Source organism: Mus musculus, chromosome 7 (assembly GCF_000001635.26).
Source record: "Mus musculus strain C57BL/6J chromosome 7, GRCm38.p6 C57BL/6J".
NCBI lineage: Eukaryota > Metazoa > Chordata > Mammalia > Rodentia > Muridae > Mus > Mus musculus.
This window is the reverse complement of record NC_000073.6, coordinates 68266155-68281220: the sequence shown is the minus strand read 5'-3', so window position 1 is coordinate 68281220 and position 15066 is coordinate 68266155. Positions and strand designations below refer to the sequence as shown.

Here is a 15066-nt window from a genome sequence, read left to right as displayed (position 1 = left end):
ACGGAAACAGGGCAAGGGTAGACAGGATGCCATTTAAGATAAAGGAGGGCAAAAGATTTTAAAAGATGATCTGCCTATTATCATGCTTAAAATTATGATTAAAAGCAGATAGTTATGAACAAATAACTAGAATTTATGTTGTATTTTTACACCAAATATTTTTAATATTTTTATCTAATGTTTATGCATTGTGGGGTAACAAAACATGAATAAAGCAGCGTCCTCCCTTCTGTATAGCGCTTTAGACAGGATCTCAGCCTGGCTCCAAGCTTGCTATGGAAGTGATTCTCCACTGGATCAGGGAACCTGACCCCAAGGATTTATGCCCGCTGTGCCAGCTACATCCTACCCACCCCACCACCTAGCTCCTTTGTCCAAGAGGTTCTGTCCAAACGTGAGCAGCACACGTGTAGTACACAAATCGCTTGTAGGAAAATACAAAGGTCAAGTGGACAACAAACCGTTCTAACACATGCTCTGAACCTAACATAGCTGTAACCGTCTATACACGCCAAAAAGAATCCACCGTGGAGCAGAGTTAACAGAGTACGCATGCGCGATGGGCTGTCCCGCGTGAGACGCTTTCTGCGATGGTGAAGACTCTACAACGCTAACTTCTCAAGGACTTACCAGTGAACGAAATATTCAGATTAGAGTTTGTTTCTGCAAAGGCAGTGAAGAAATCAACGAAGCTTTCTCTCCGTTAGTGGAATTTTCAAGTCGTGGTTACAGACTTGGTTTCCAAGAACAACACATTTATCTTAATTTCAGCAAGTCAAGCTGTCTAGGTGGAGACATGGCATCCCTCCCTGGCAACCCACACAGAGCAGAAAGAGCTCAGCCCCATATTGCTCATTCTGGATACTCAACGCCTAGTGGCTGTCCTGTCTCGAAGGCACAAACACCTATGGAAGTTGTCCTGAGACAACTCTCAGGGTAGGTGCCAGTTAAATCTGTTTTCTCTTAAAAGTGGGGCCACAGCTTTGGGGTACTGAATGAGTGGGTGCAATGGTCTTAAAGTGAGAGGGTTCTAAAGACCAGGGAAAGGAACAGGAAGAATAGCAGGGATGGAATGGCCATGGAATGGCCTTAAATTCACAAGGCTTTGGGGGTCTCTTATCAATCTAGCTGATGAGAAACTCTGGAAAGGTAAGCCCGTAACCCAGGAGGACAGGTGGAAAGCCAAGTAGGCAGCCTAGGTTGTTTTCTTTCTTTTCTTTTCTTTTGTGTGTGTATTGGGGATGGGGGTGGGAGACAAAGTCTCACTAAGCTGACCAAGCTGACTTTGACCTTATAATTCTCCTGGGTCAGACTACAGGGTACTGGGATTATAGGTGTGCATAGCGTCTCAGAATCACAGCTGCCCCACGCTCATTAACCGTACTCTAAGACCCAAGACCTTCAGAGGCTACCAGCAGACACCGAACTGCAATTGCACCCTTAAAAGACAGTCTGCCCTCTGACCAAGTGCTTCAACTGTAGCCACAAACCCTTTTTCCTCTACCACAAAGTACATTCATTTTCTACAGTCCTTCGATGCAGAACTTTTCAGGGCTGCACAACCTTAGCTGGAGTCAGTTAGCCTTCTGTCCCAGGGCTCAGTCTGATTCCTGGCCACTTGGTCATACACCCCATCAGACTAGTCCACGACAAGACACTTAGAAGGGGATTGTGAGCCCGGCCATATCTAGCCCAGAAAGTGCAGAAATCTAGTGCTTTGCAAGCAAGAACTGGCTATAGTACAGATGCCACAGTGCACCAAGAATCACAAAATGGAGAATACACAGAAACTCAGCTACTGGGAGAACTGGCCCTGCTAGAAGTCAAGGTACCCAGAGCCCTTGCCAGGACACTCTACCCAAAGCATGCAAGCTTGATACACCTGATTGCAAAGCTTCTCTCCCAGCCATCCTTCCTAGATGCAGAGCCATCAAGGGCTTCTGCCAACATCCAACAGGAACTGCTGCCTCCACTCTCTCCAAGGGAGCTCAGGGCACTAAGCAGAAGGACCCACAAGAGTCTGCTTGAGGAGGGAGCAGCCTACAACCTTCAGAGCCAAGTACACGTTTACACACCGCTCTCCACTTTCGCTCCCTCCCTTTCCTGTCTCACTGGAAACCCCAGTGGGGCGCTCCAGGACAGCTGTGAGCAAAGCCCCTCTCCATCCTGTCCTCACTGAGGTCCCGTTTCCCAGACACTGAGACCCCAAACCTGCCAAACCCACATCCCCCTCCGAGGACACTCAGTCATCATGGACTACAAAAGATCCAAACTACTGGTGGTGTGACTTAAGCTTGTGTTAACATGAGGTCATCTATGAAACACCTTTATGAACTGACTCAACCAGCTACATGGTCTCTCTCTCTCTCTCTCTCTCTTTCTTGAACTGGAGAGGAGAGTTCCCACTTTCTGAGGAAACCCAATGCTCCGAGTCACACCCCCAGCCCCCCAGAAACCTCTGTTTTAATGCCAGTGTTGCCACTTTATGGACAGATCACCCCAGTCCATCTCTGGGCCTGTTTCCTCACCAGTTCTGTCTGATGTAAAGGTCAGCTACAGTCCTGCCTGCGAAGGGCTCAGGACTATAGCTGACATACAGCATGCTAAAAGTGAACTGTGAGTGCACACGCGTGCGCACACAGACACACACAAGTACGCACAGGCCGGGCCAGTGAGATGGCTCAGTGGGTAAAGGCACTTGTCACCAAAGCTGGTGACCTGAGTCTGACAAGGTGGGAGACCTCCACCTAATAATATTCTTTCCTTTTCTTGCCTCTGCAAATGCCTTTCAAACTATAGCTGTGTCTGGCCCCTTTAGAGTCCTGTGACATGTCCTCTCCTTTCCCCCAGCCCCACTTCAGGGCTCTGCCCATACCAGTACTTCTTGGCATAGCTCCTTGGGATCTGAAGAGGGCTCAAAACAAACAAACAAACAAACACACACACACACACAAACAAACAAACCGACATATGGTCTTTGGCATGCTCAATTCTTTTAAAAGGACCTGGGAAGGCCTCCAAACAAGCCCCCACTCACTTCTCCCTGTTCCTTGACCTCTTGTTCCCTTCCATAGAAAGCCGTGCAAACAATGCAAGTTTCTGAACTACCCCCAACCTGCTTGTTAGCTCCGTTATCGGTCAATCCTCTCTGCTTTATTAGCAGCACAAATTATCAGGACATCCCACTTTTCAAAAGGCAAAAGAAATGGCTTTCTCTATGCTCACTATTAATATGACACAGGGCCCAGCAATGAGTTCCCACATACACAGGGCCTCAACTAATCCTTATGAGGCAATGCAGCCTCATAAAGCAGTCCATAGCTAAGGGAAGAAGTTCAAGATAAAAAAAAAAAAGAAAGAAAGAAAGAAAGAAAAAGAAGAAGTAGAAGAAAGAAAAAAGGATGGTAACAAGACCAGGCTGTGTCTGGCTTTCTCTTTCCTTTCCATTCTGTTCTAAGCTGAAATGACAGCAACAGATGGCCCAGTGGAACCTAAGAAGGTTTTTGGCATCAGGGAACCAAAAAACATGTAGAGAGAGGAGGGAGGAGACGGATATGGGGGGGGGGGCATCAGGATGTAAATTATTGTGGATACCCCCAAATCTCTTTTTGGATGGCACTGCCCCAAACCAAACCTCCCGGGGGCCCCTCCTGCGAACACAGAGCACAGCTGCGGGAGGAATGTCCTTCCTCGGTTTTCAGCGGTGAAGCTAAGTAGAGGCTGGCAAGTCACCTTACCTGAAAGCATTATTATTTTTTTTTCCTTTCATGCTTCTCTACTAAAAAGAAAGGGATTCCCCAGTAGACGAGATTTGCTCAAGCTGTTTCTGGAAACAGCTATCAAAGCACAGGCAACAGTTCAACTATGCAAGCCTCCAACCCATTAGGATCTCACACATGTGGAAATGATAAATGGGAGACTGCTGTGTGTCATCTGAGCCACCGGTGGCCATCAAAACCACAGCAAAGGTCGGAGCGCATACAGGGAAAAGCCATAAACTGTCTCAGGCCAACGATTCTTTTCCAGAAGATGAAATTACTATTCTTTTTTTCCCATCACATGGGCCTGGGAGGGGAAGCTCTCTGAAGCAAAGATGGGGAAGGACCTGCTCACTCTAGGGGAGGGGAAAGAGACCCACTAGTAGAGATGGGAGTGTAATGAGAGACTGCTGTGCTTAATAAACCCTAGGGGGCTTCTCCTGTTTTGTAGATGAGGAAGATCAAAAAAGCAAGACTTTTATTCCAGTCTTCCAGCGTGTAAACTGGAAACAGCACTCTTAACTTTCTAGAAAAAAAAAAAAGTGCACAAGACTAAAACAAAAGAGAAATAGCTCCCTTTCCAAAATTAAAGACGAGCCTTTTCTTAATCTCTAGATCAACTAAATCCTTACTAATCCATATAATTAGCTAGTGGCTACAATCTCTCCTTATCTCACGCACCTGAAAACAGGAGAAAAACAACTCAATTGCAACGTTTAAAGTAGGTCATAAGAGCGAGTGGCTACCTGCCAGCCTCAAATGCGCCCCTGCCATGATTGACTTTACTGTAGGTGGGCTGTGTGCAGTGTGACTATCCGTGCGACACAGCCAGCCACCTGTGACCAGGATGTCTAGCCAAAGGCCTGAAATGGCATCCCCTAAGACCTCAGAGGTGGCCGGCTCAAGAAAGTATCTTCAAATCCTGAAACTGGGCGGGAAGAGGCATGTGAGTTGTGTCCCTGGAGCCAGCAAAGAGGCTGGCCCAGAGCGTGGATTCCCGGGACACTTCTCTCGGTCCAGGCGCTTCCTGGGTCCTCCTTGCTGGAAAGTAGGAATGGGTTGCTGTTCGGACTTCTCTCTCACCTCGGAGCTCATTCCCCAGCCTGGCCAGCAAGCCCAGGTCCAAGGTCCCCAAGGCCGGTGTTGAGGGTTGTGGGGGAGGGGTGAGAAACAGAACCGGAGACCCGGGTGAGGACCCAGCCCAGAGCCATCTAAGACTATCAACTCTGGAGGTTCCTCCTCCAGCTCCCGCTAGCCTGGGACTTATATGAATCCGAGGAAGAGAGAGAGAAAGAGAGGAGAGGCCCTTAGCCTCGCACTGCACCCCAAGCTGTTGTGGCGACGGGTGTGCGGCACTCTGCCCGCTACCATTCGCGTCCTTCGCCCTCGATTGGCTACGTGGGGACCGCAGCACCCCTTACCTGTGACTCCGCGGACTGCCTCAGCCTCCATGCTCCGGTACGGAGTTTGCCACCTAGTAAGCCTCTACCTCCCCACCCCCTCCCCCCACCAGAGCCACCAACCTTTCTACCAAGAGTTCCCCAGGGGCTGCCCCGCCCTGCCACCTCCCCGGAGGCTTTCTCTTTCTCACTCCTTTGCCTCCTGCTGCGGGCGTTTATCTCTGCCCCCACTCCCCCAACACACACTACTGGACCACCTTTTGTTTTGTTTTGTTTTTTTTTTTTTAACCAAACCTTGACTCCGCAAAGTCTAATCTACAAAAAGAATGACTTTTGAGCCAATAGTGAGTTTGTTGCTGTTCTTGAACTACCATAAACACAGGCAAGCAGCCTCCTCCCCCGTGCCCCAAGCTTGTACTGACAGATTTTTCCACCACGCTCCCTTCTATGTGCAAAAACCATTTGCATTAACCCTTTTCAAAAACTTGGCTTGAGCCGGGCGTGGTGGCGCACGCCTTTAATCCCAGCACTTGGGAGGCAGAGGCAGGCGGATTTCTGAGTTCGAGGCCAGCCTGGTCTACAAAGTGAGTTCCAGGACAGCCAGGGCTACACAGAGAGACCCTGTCTCGAAAAAAAACCAAAAAAAAAAAAAAAAAAAAAAAAAGAACAAAAACTTGGCTTGGCTGAAAAATAGCAAATATGTAATAAACGCACATCTAACACAGGGCATCCAGGAATCTTTTCTGCCGGTTTCAGAGTCCCAACAGTCTCCTGGAAACTGTAATGTGCCTACGATTTACTAAAAAGCCAAGCAGGAGCTCATTTGACAAAGCAATATTCAAGGTCGACAATTCTTCTCCAGTATACACAGCTGTTTCAAAACGTTGCTTTGGGAGGATGCAGCGGTGAGTGATTTCAAATTTCACCTTTCACCCGACTCTGATGGAAACACACCGGATGTCCCAACTACTGGGGAGACCGAGGGAGGAAGAAGGCTTGAGCCCATTAGCTGGAGAACAATCTGGGATCCTGACAACTGGCCTTGGGGCAATGGTAACTGGGGACACAACACAATTCTGCGCTGTGTGTAGCAGGGAATTCTTTTCCACTCTGGTGAAGCCAGAATTTTTGACTTCAGTGCCAAAAAGAATGTCAGAGTAAGTCGTTGTGTCGAAGAGTCACAGTTTATTAGATTTTAAACATAGATTTAAGGTTAGTGGTAGAAAGATAGGTGTTAGGGGAAGGGGTGGAAATGAGACACATCCAGGTGTGCGTGGTCTTCTCAAGACAGCTTCCTAAAGTGTCTTTACAATATAGCCGTATTTGTAAGTGTCTTTCAGTAACTGATAGGTTATTTCTATCAATTAGTTAAATGAGCCAATTTAAACTGGATTAGGTTATGTTAAAGGCAGGTTTATTTGGAAGCTGCTGTATGAAGGGCAAGTTCACTGGCCCAAGGATCAAGGCCAGGAAAGTCGTCATTGGAAAAGGAGAGGGGGAGAGAAAGAGAGAAAGAGACTTGCACAGAGAGACGAAAGAAGGGATTTGAGAGACCAAAATGTCTGGATTATATAGGGAAGATCCTCTGGGGGGAGGGCAGCCCAGACCCTGGAGGTTGGGGGCAGGGTATACCAGGTAGGGAGTGAGGGATGCTGGGAGAACCTGGGGATGAGGTTGCTTTGATATGTAAAATATGTACCTCAATCCTTTGTCCCAGGTCTGAAACCAAACAGTAGCCACAAGTATCTTTACAATGTAGCCATCATATATATTTGTCTATGTATGTGTCTCTGATAATAATGTGTTTTACTCAAACTATTAGCATGTAGGTCAAAAGTTTATTAATCAATTCTAACCTTGCTTCTGATGTTTTTGATATTGCTCTGTTTTACATATGAACAAACAAACAAATGATGGAGAGGCTCTGGCCAGCCTCGGGAAGGCAAGCAGAGCTCTGGCAGGCCTTGACCTCCACCCCATTCCCTCTGCCTTGCTAAAAACCATTAGACTACATTTTAAAGCTAGCCACCAAGGTCCATACCCTAATTTAGCCACTTCCTCCTCTTGAAGCTGACTACCAAGGTCCAGCTATCAAAGTATTAAAATCCAGCAATCTAAAGCCCCCTTTGGCTCACCTAATTAACATGCACAACACAGGGGTCCCCTTTTACCTTTATAAACTGCCATGAGCTATCTGTCTCCTCTCTCTCAGGAGACAGTCCAGTGTCCCTCCAGGACAAATGTCCCTTCCCCTTCTCCCTCATCCTCTATCTCCTGTCTTTATCTCTTATTCCCTGCCCTTTGTCCCCTGAGGCAAATAAATCTCTTTGTGCTAAGAACTTGGTCTTGGACCTTCAGATAGTGTTTTACTGTTACAGCTCAGGCTGACTTTAAAAATCTCCATTCTCCTGCCCTCAGCCTCCCATGTACAGGGACCACAGCCATACACAATCTGCCAGACTAGACTGCTTAATACAACCAGCATTTACTCAAACATCAGTGCCCATTTCTTTGCATCATTAAATGGCCATAGTCTCCCCTTCCACTGTGTAGCAGTTTCCTCTCAAATTAAAACCTTCCATTTTTGAGAGAAACTTTTTGTTTTGTTTTGTTTGCCTTTTTGAGACATTTTCTCTGTGTAGCCCTAGCTAACCTGGAACTCACTCTGTAGACCAGCCTGGCCTCAAACTCAGAAATCCTCCTGCCTCTGCCTCCCAAGTGCTGGGTTTAAAGGCTTGTGCCACCACTGCTGGGCTGGAAACGTCTTAAAATCAAATGTTTACAGGGAAGGGAAACCAAATGAAAACAGATAAAATACTTCAGGGAAGATAGGAAGTAAACAACAAAGAATAGCTCCAGGAAATCCCAGAAATGGACAAGATTCACTAGCCCCCTCCCTCCGAAGAGAATATAAATAGTAAAGCCTGCTGGGGGTTAGCTTCAGATTGCCTGGAAAGAGTAGAGAACAGCTAAGTTGCCTGTAAAAAGGCTCAAACAATGGAGCCCCGCAGAAAGGCCACTCTTCAACCTGTCAGCTGCCTGCAGGCTGTACAGTGGGCTCCCAGTTTCCAGTTTTTGTGAGCTGTCACCGATGTTGGGGTGGGCTTTGGTGATGCAGCTGTCTTTATTTCTGCTCCTGTCAGGAATTCCTCACCCATAGTCCTCTAAGCAACCCCAATGAACTCATTGATTCCAAGTTGGCGTTTGCTAAGGGCTGTACTTTGTCTTTGTCCTTTGGTCTGTTGTCAGTTCCCAGTTCGGGGTGAGTAGAAGGTTGCTTATGTAACAGTCCTGAGAGAGATGGGTCCATGGGTAAAGGTGCTTCTAGCGAATCCTGGTGAATTAAAATTCAATTTCCAGCCGGGCGTGATGGCGCATGCCTTTAATCCCAGCACTCAGGAGGCAGAGGCAGGCGGATTTCTGAGTTCGAGGCCAGCCTGGTCTACAGAGCGAGTTCCAGGACAGCCAGAGCTACACAGAGAAACCCTGTCTTGGAAAAAAAAAAATTCAATTTCCAGAACCTATATAAAAGTGGAAGAGAGGGCTGGTGAGATGGCTCAGCAGTTAAGAGCACCAACTGCTCTTCCTGAGGTCATGAGTTCAAATCCCAGCAACCACAGAAAAATGAGCTGGAACAAGAGGGAGAAAGGGAAGGGGGAAGAGAAAGTGGAAGGGAGAACTGAATTGATAAAATTGTCCTCTGACCTTCACACTTGCACCACGGCATAGGTAACTACACAAATAATAATTAAAAAATAAAAGGTATATGTTCCTTTATAAGGTGAATTATCCCCTTAAACATACTGTGTGTGTGTTTGTGTGTGTGTGTGTATTTAGAGGCCACTTTAGTCTCAGAGACACACTCCCCCACCCCCCACCCCCCACCCTCGCATCTTGTATATAGTCTCCATCTTGTACTAGGCTGAATTCTAAGAAACAACTGGATTTCCAGAAACGCCATCTGGTCCCAGGTGCCTCATATGAACTTAGACCACAATACCTCATCCTATACTTTGTAGGTTAGCACCCAGTCGGAATCAAAACCCAGTAGTTGCTAAAGAGGCTCTAATTGGTTGGTTTTGATCCAGGCCAAGTTATCAGGGACGCCATCTGAAGTATTTGACAGCTAGAAACCCACTTAAAATGGCAGGTGAGAAAGACAGTTGGAAATATACAGCATGCATATTTCCCATGCCCACTGGCGCCCCTACCCTTGTCCCGCCTAATTTGTAATTTTTTGCTTTAAAAGGTTGCTCTGTATTGCTTCCCACTGGGAACCCAAGCATTTCCATGATATAGCAGTTTCTGAATAAAGACACTTTTCCTGGCTCAACCTTGGTTTTCATGGGCAAGATCATTCCCAAATTCTCGGACCCAAGGTGTATATATATATATATATATATATATATATACATACATACATATATATACACACACACATATATATAACAGTGTGTGTATACACATATATACACACACATATATATATATACACATACACATGCATATATACATACACATATATACACATATCTATTATATGTATATATTTCCATTATATTTTTTTTCATTATATATATGCTTTTGTTTGCTATTTCTATAACTATTTCATACCATTAGAACTGCCATAGCTTAATCATGTGCTTAGATTTCTGAGACAGCAGGGCTGGAGAGATGGCTCAGAGGTTAAGAGCACTGACTGCTCTTCCAGAGGTCCTGAGTTCAATTCCCAGCAATCACATGGTGGCTCAAAACCATCTATAATGGGATCCTTTGCCCTCTTCTGGTGTGTCTGAAGACGGCTACAGTGTAGTCATAGGAATAAAATAAATCTTTTTAAAAAAGGATGCCTGAGACAGCAATCTTCAAATCCACCTCAGGACACTCTCTTTCAAATACCTTGCACACGTTCCTTGACAGATTTACCCTTGAGGTTTTTGCCGACACTTGAAGGCTTTCACAAAACGTTCCTCCCCTTTACTAATTACATTAGAATTGACAAAAGTTTTAGCTTAGGGCACAAGCTAGTCTCACATCTAGCCACTTCTGAGGTCTGACATGCTCGGAAATTATCACAGATTTCCTAAACAGATGAGCAGACCGTCCACAAACGAGACGCTATATTTCTAAGTCTTCTTAAAAGAAACTCATCCACTTAACACTCACTACAGACACCAAAATTGCCCTGGGCCCTAAGCCAACATAAAAGAAAAATGCCGTTTATATCTGTGTTAAGAGGAGTGGCTCAGCAAGGACCTAGCCATGGGTTTGATATGGCCTCTGTTCCAAGCAGACTCTTAAGTATCACTATAGCCTTCATCTGGCCTTACTTACCAACACAAGAATTTCCTCTGTGTTAAAAAATACAGCTGTTGAGTCGTTCCCAAGGTATCAGAGAAATTAAACAGTAAATATTCAGCAATCGGCCCAGCCAGCTCCTGGAGTTTAGTGATTAAACAAATTCTTGTTGCAACAGTTCTTACTGTTTAGTTAAGGAGATGTGCTTCCTTAAAAAAAAAAAAAAAAAAAAGAATGAAGAGGAGCCTGGATTGATGGCTCAGTGCTTAAGAGCACTGAGTTTTCTAGATGGACCCAGGTTCGAATCCCAGTGCCCACACAGCAGCTCATAACTCACTATAACTCCAAGATCTCACACCCTCACGCACACATTCAGGCAAATTACCAGTGCACATTAAACCTTTAAAAAATATGTTAAAAATAAAAAGTGATAAAATAAGACTTAATACAACCCCCGAAAATGTGACACAAACCACAGCTAGGGGCTGGAGAGATGACTCAACTGTTTCGAGCACTGATTGTTCTTCCAGAGGTCCTGAGTTCAATTCCCACCAACCACATGGTGGCTCACAACCATCTGTAATGGAATCAGATGCCTTCTGCCGCTGTGTCTGAAGACTGTACTCACATATATAAAGTAAGTGCATAGTGTACTCGTAAAGTTAAATAAATAAAGAAATCTAAAAACAACAACAAAAACGAACTAAAAAAAACAAGAAACAGCTAAAGCTTTGTGCTACAGCATGTGGCAGAAGAACATTATTTTCTAGGATACTTGCAGGAGTTTTAAAGCATGAAATAAAGAAAAACTACATTATAATTCATAGAAGACGTTAGTTGGAGAATCCGTTATCTTAACTGGACATGCTAGTCCTATAGGACTGACAGGGCTGAGACAGGGCAGTCATTTGAATTTAGTAGTTCAAGGCCATCTTAGACAACATACAGAGACTCCGTGTCAAAAAGAAAAGGAAACCAGAAGTGCGTTGTCTTCTAGACCAGTTTCCCATGGAATGCTGTCAATAATCCCATTGTTTCAATAAAGCCCCCAATATCTCAGTTTTATGATTGCTTTAAAAGTTTTAAATGGTTGTTTCAGAACATTATTTAAAAAAAAAAAAAAAAAAAAAAGGGAGGCGAGAATCCAGCAGACAAGATCAGAGCAGCATGTCCACTGGGGCCTTCCCTAGATGGGTGCTGAAGACAAAACCCACCTTGTGCTGTACAACCAGCCAGCAACTACAGGCCAAGGCTGGAGGGGGCCTTGTAATCATTGCTCCTCACCAAACATAAAAATAAAAAAATTAAAAATAAAAAAAATTGGTAATCGAGGTGGTTAATTCCTGGTAAAAACCATTACTGTGATTTAAGTAATGACTGTGTTTGCTGGGTTTACTCATTCATGCCTTTCTGCATGAACCTAACAAAAAATCTAAAGCAGTGGGGCTTTGATAAACTATTCTGTATCGCATAATCTTTGTTTAGAGTGTGTGTGTGTGAGTGTGTGTGTGTGTGTGTGTGTGTGTGTGTGTGTGTGCGCGGGCGCACGCTACTGACATGGTACACAAACATGTACAGGGGTCCATGTAAGTGTGGCTTTTTTTTTTTTTTTTTTGGCTTGGAGCTCCCGGATTCAGCCAGCCTGGTTGTCCTGTAAGCCCCAGGGCTTTACCTCCCCCAGTGCGGGAATGACAGACTCACACCTCCATGCCTGGAAATTTTATGTGGTTACTAAGGATTGAACTTGGGTCTTCATGCTTCTCAGATAAGCACTTTACTGACTGAGCTATGCCCCCAGGCTCCTAAGTCACTTAGTCATTAGGTTCCAGAACCCTAACCAGGACAGCAAAGGCAAAGCGGGAAAAGACAGACACAAGGACACACAAGGAAGGCTGGGACTGGGTGGACTGGGCTCGCTGTTGGAGAAGCGACAGCATCGTGGAAGCTCAGCTTATTTATTATAAGCAATGCACAGAGAGGCTTAGTAGTGCATACAGCTGAATCCAGGAGACAGGTTTAGCAGAACTGGGTGGGCACAGTCTCTGTAGGAGAGCAGTCTTCAGGCTCATCCAGGGATTTAAAAAGCTATGCTGGACATTTTCTGCACACACTATCAGCATTCACCGGGGAGCAGAGGAAGCCATCCCTCTCAGCCTTACCAGGGGAAGGCTTTGCCTCTTGCATGAACTAAGGCTTGGGGCCCTGACATGGCTATGCCCGTGTCAACAGCATATATATATTCACTCAGGGCTGTACTTGCTCCTTACTGTACAGAGAAGCCGCTTCTCTGTGAAGAGCGCTCAGCTGGATCTGAAGCCAAGGATAAGACCCACCCATGTATCCTCTGTGTTTTCCTTACAGTTATAAACCTATGCTAGCAACTAATTTACGAAGTAGACATGATAAGCGATTATCAACATTAACAATACATAATTAAAAAGAATAGTTCTAACAATATGCTATAGTAGTCTCGCCAATATAATACCTTAGGGCCATTATTAAGTAAGGTAAGAGTTACACAAACACAAGTCTCAGGAGACCTGCACAGCCCATCAGATAACCAGGAGATCTGCCAAGTGATAAAGGGATGAACAACATCTATACAAAGCAGCCACACAGCCGGGCGTGGTGGCACACGCCTTTAATCCCAGCACTCGGGAGGCAGAGGCAGGTGGATTTCTGAGTTGGAGGCCAGCCTGATCTACAAAGTGAGTTCCAGGACAGCCAGGGCTATACAGAGAAACCCTGTCTCGGAAAAAAACAAAAACAAACAAACAAAACCAAAAACAAACAAACAAACAAAAAACAAAGCAGTCACACGGGACGTAGTGATGGGTCACATCCAGGCAGAACCGAGCCTAACACTGCAAGATTCTCTCACACTACTCCAAGCAATGTGTAATTTAAACTTATGCATTATTTATAACTGGGATTTTTCATTTAATATTTCGGGGCCACTAGCAACCATGGGTAACTGGAGCAAAATTGTTTACAAAGAGGTATGAGTAGAACCAATGTACTCAGCTTACTGAAAATTTATCTCAGTGCTTTATACCGTAAGTTTCCCATTAGAGAAATATTGAATTCTAGCAGATTTCACATAGTACAACCCATAGCCCCCCTTCATCCAACCATTTACTTTTGTACAGCCCAAGACCCCAAAATAGTCTCTATACTATTTGTCAATAGTTTAAAAAAAAATAGCAAAAGAAGACTATTTCACGACATGTCAATATTATAGGAAATTTTAAATTCAGCATCCATAATCATGGCAGCGGGGCCAGAGCTGATTTCCATAGCATCTACTCCACATGGCCCACTGCACCAGAGGCCATGTGCTACACAAAGCTAGAAGTACTTCCTGCCCAGCCCTTTATAGAAACTTTATAGCTGCCCACCCTTGGGGTACAAGGGAGTAGGAGAGATGACTCTCAAATATGAGGTGACCTTTTTTTGGAGAATCAGTTAGTGCTTTGACAAGAAGCAATTTAGCTATGGGTCGTGTGATTGACAGTAGCCATAAGCGGAGAGTTGGAGAGCAGACATGGCTGACGTAGGGAGGGCTGGGGGGAGGGCTGCGTTAACATTCTTCTTCAAACAATCGCTGCTTCTTGATGATTGATTTCGTTTTCCTCCCCCTGCAGGAATTTGATCAGTTTGATGAAATTTCATTGATGTCAACTCTCCAGCTGTCTGTGCCTTACCAAAAGCTGTTTGCCTCCAAGACAATAAACAGCCCGTGTGATCCTTTCTCTTGCTTAAGCAGGAAGTCACCACTCAACAGGAAGGAATTTAAAACCAATCCCACAAAATTTCGTGTTTGGTATAAAATGTGAAATATTTGAAGTCTGGGGATATTGTCATCTCAGAGGTCCCCAGTGGGAACACATGGCTGCTTTCCGGTTCAGTGAGAGGGTCACACCTTGCCCTCGAGTCGAATATAATTGCAAACATTCCCCTCTGGGGAATATCTTGTAAGGAAGATTGCCTGACTTTCTGTTAAATCAAACCTCTCCCCTCGATGCCTTACAAATTCTCAGGCTTACTGTATTTCATCAGCCTAAAGGCAGGGTTTGACATCAGCAATTGTTCGAGAACATTTGCTTTTACAGTGGAAGAAAGAAATGAAAAGAGCAGATCCCAGACCAGAAAATCCATGCCTCTCTGAGCCGTTTTCTTAGGGAAAGAGGGTGGGCTTTCTGTTGTTTGTTTGTTTGCAGGTCAGGACGAATGCAGTAGTTGATGCATCGTTGTGACTAACAAAAAACATTTTATATCGGTTAGAGACTTTTTAAAAACTTCATTACAAAGTTAGAGAAAAGATTAGGGCAGAAGAAAAATGAATGGGAAAGTCGAAAATCCTCGATGCATGCCAGGAAATAAAAACGACCTGAGTCAAATCCAAATACAAGCAAACGGAACAACCAAATAAAAAATAACACCCTCCCGGCAGGGCAGCACATACCCATGATCCCAGATTGTCTGTGAGAGGTGGAACAGAAGTATCGCAAAAGCCCAAGTGTTCGGGGCTAGCTTGTGCCACACACAACCTGTTCTAAATGATAATAATAATGATAATAATAATAACAGCTGCAAGAGATTATAGCTCC

The 15066-nt window shown here is 45.0% G+C and overlaps 1 protein-coding gene and 1 long non-coding RNA gene across 7 annotated transcripts in view; one reads left to right on the top strand and one right to left on the bottom strand.

Moving 5' to 3' along the window:
* Fam169b (family with sequence similarity 169, member B) overlaps positions 1-7382 on the bottom strand; it is an 89251-nt gene extending 81869 nt beyond the window's left edge. The window contains exon 1 of one of the 5 annotated variants that reach the window (NM_001013811.3): positions 7330-7382. In NM_001013811.3, coding sequence (NP_001013833.1) covers positions 7330-7345 — 16 coding nt within the window. In that variant the 5' untranslated portion in view covers positions 7346-7382. Of the gene's footprint in view, positions 1-5179; positions 5374-7329 lie in introns of those variants that run through there. The other 4 variants (XM_006540973.3, XM_006540975.4, XM_030242739.1 and 1 more) reach the window with 4 other exon arrangements.
* Gm16157 (predicted gene 16157) lies at positions 4627-14882 on the top strand. Of its 2 annotated transcripts, NR_040340.1 has the most exons (4): positions 4627-4704; positions 5884-6063; positions 10987-11093; positions 14101-14882. It is a non-coding gene; the product is annotated as a predicted gene 16157 (long non-coding RNA). The 2 variants fall into 2 exon arrangements; NR_040341.1 differs by lacking the exons at positions 4627-4704; positions 5884-6063 and adding an exon at positions 6123-6315.
* The last annotated feature ends 184 nt before the right edge of the window (positions 14883-15066 follow it).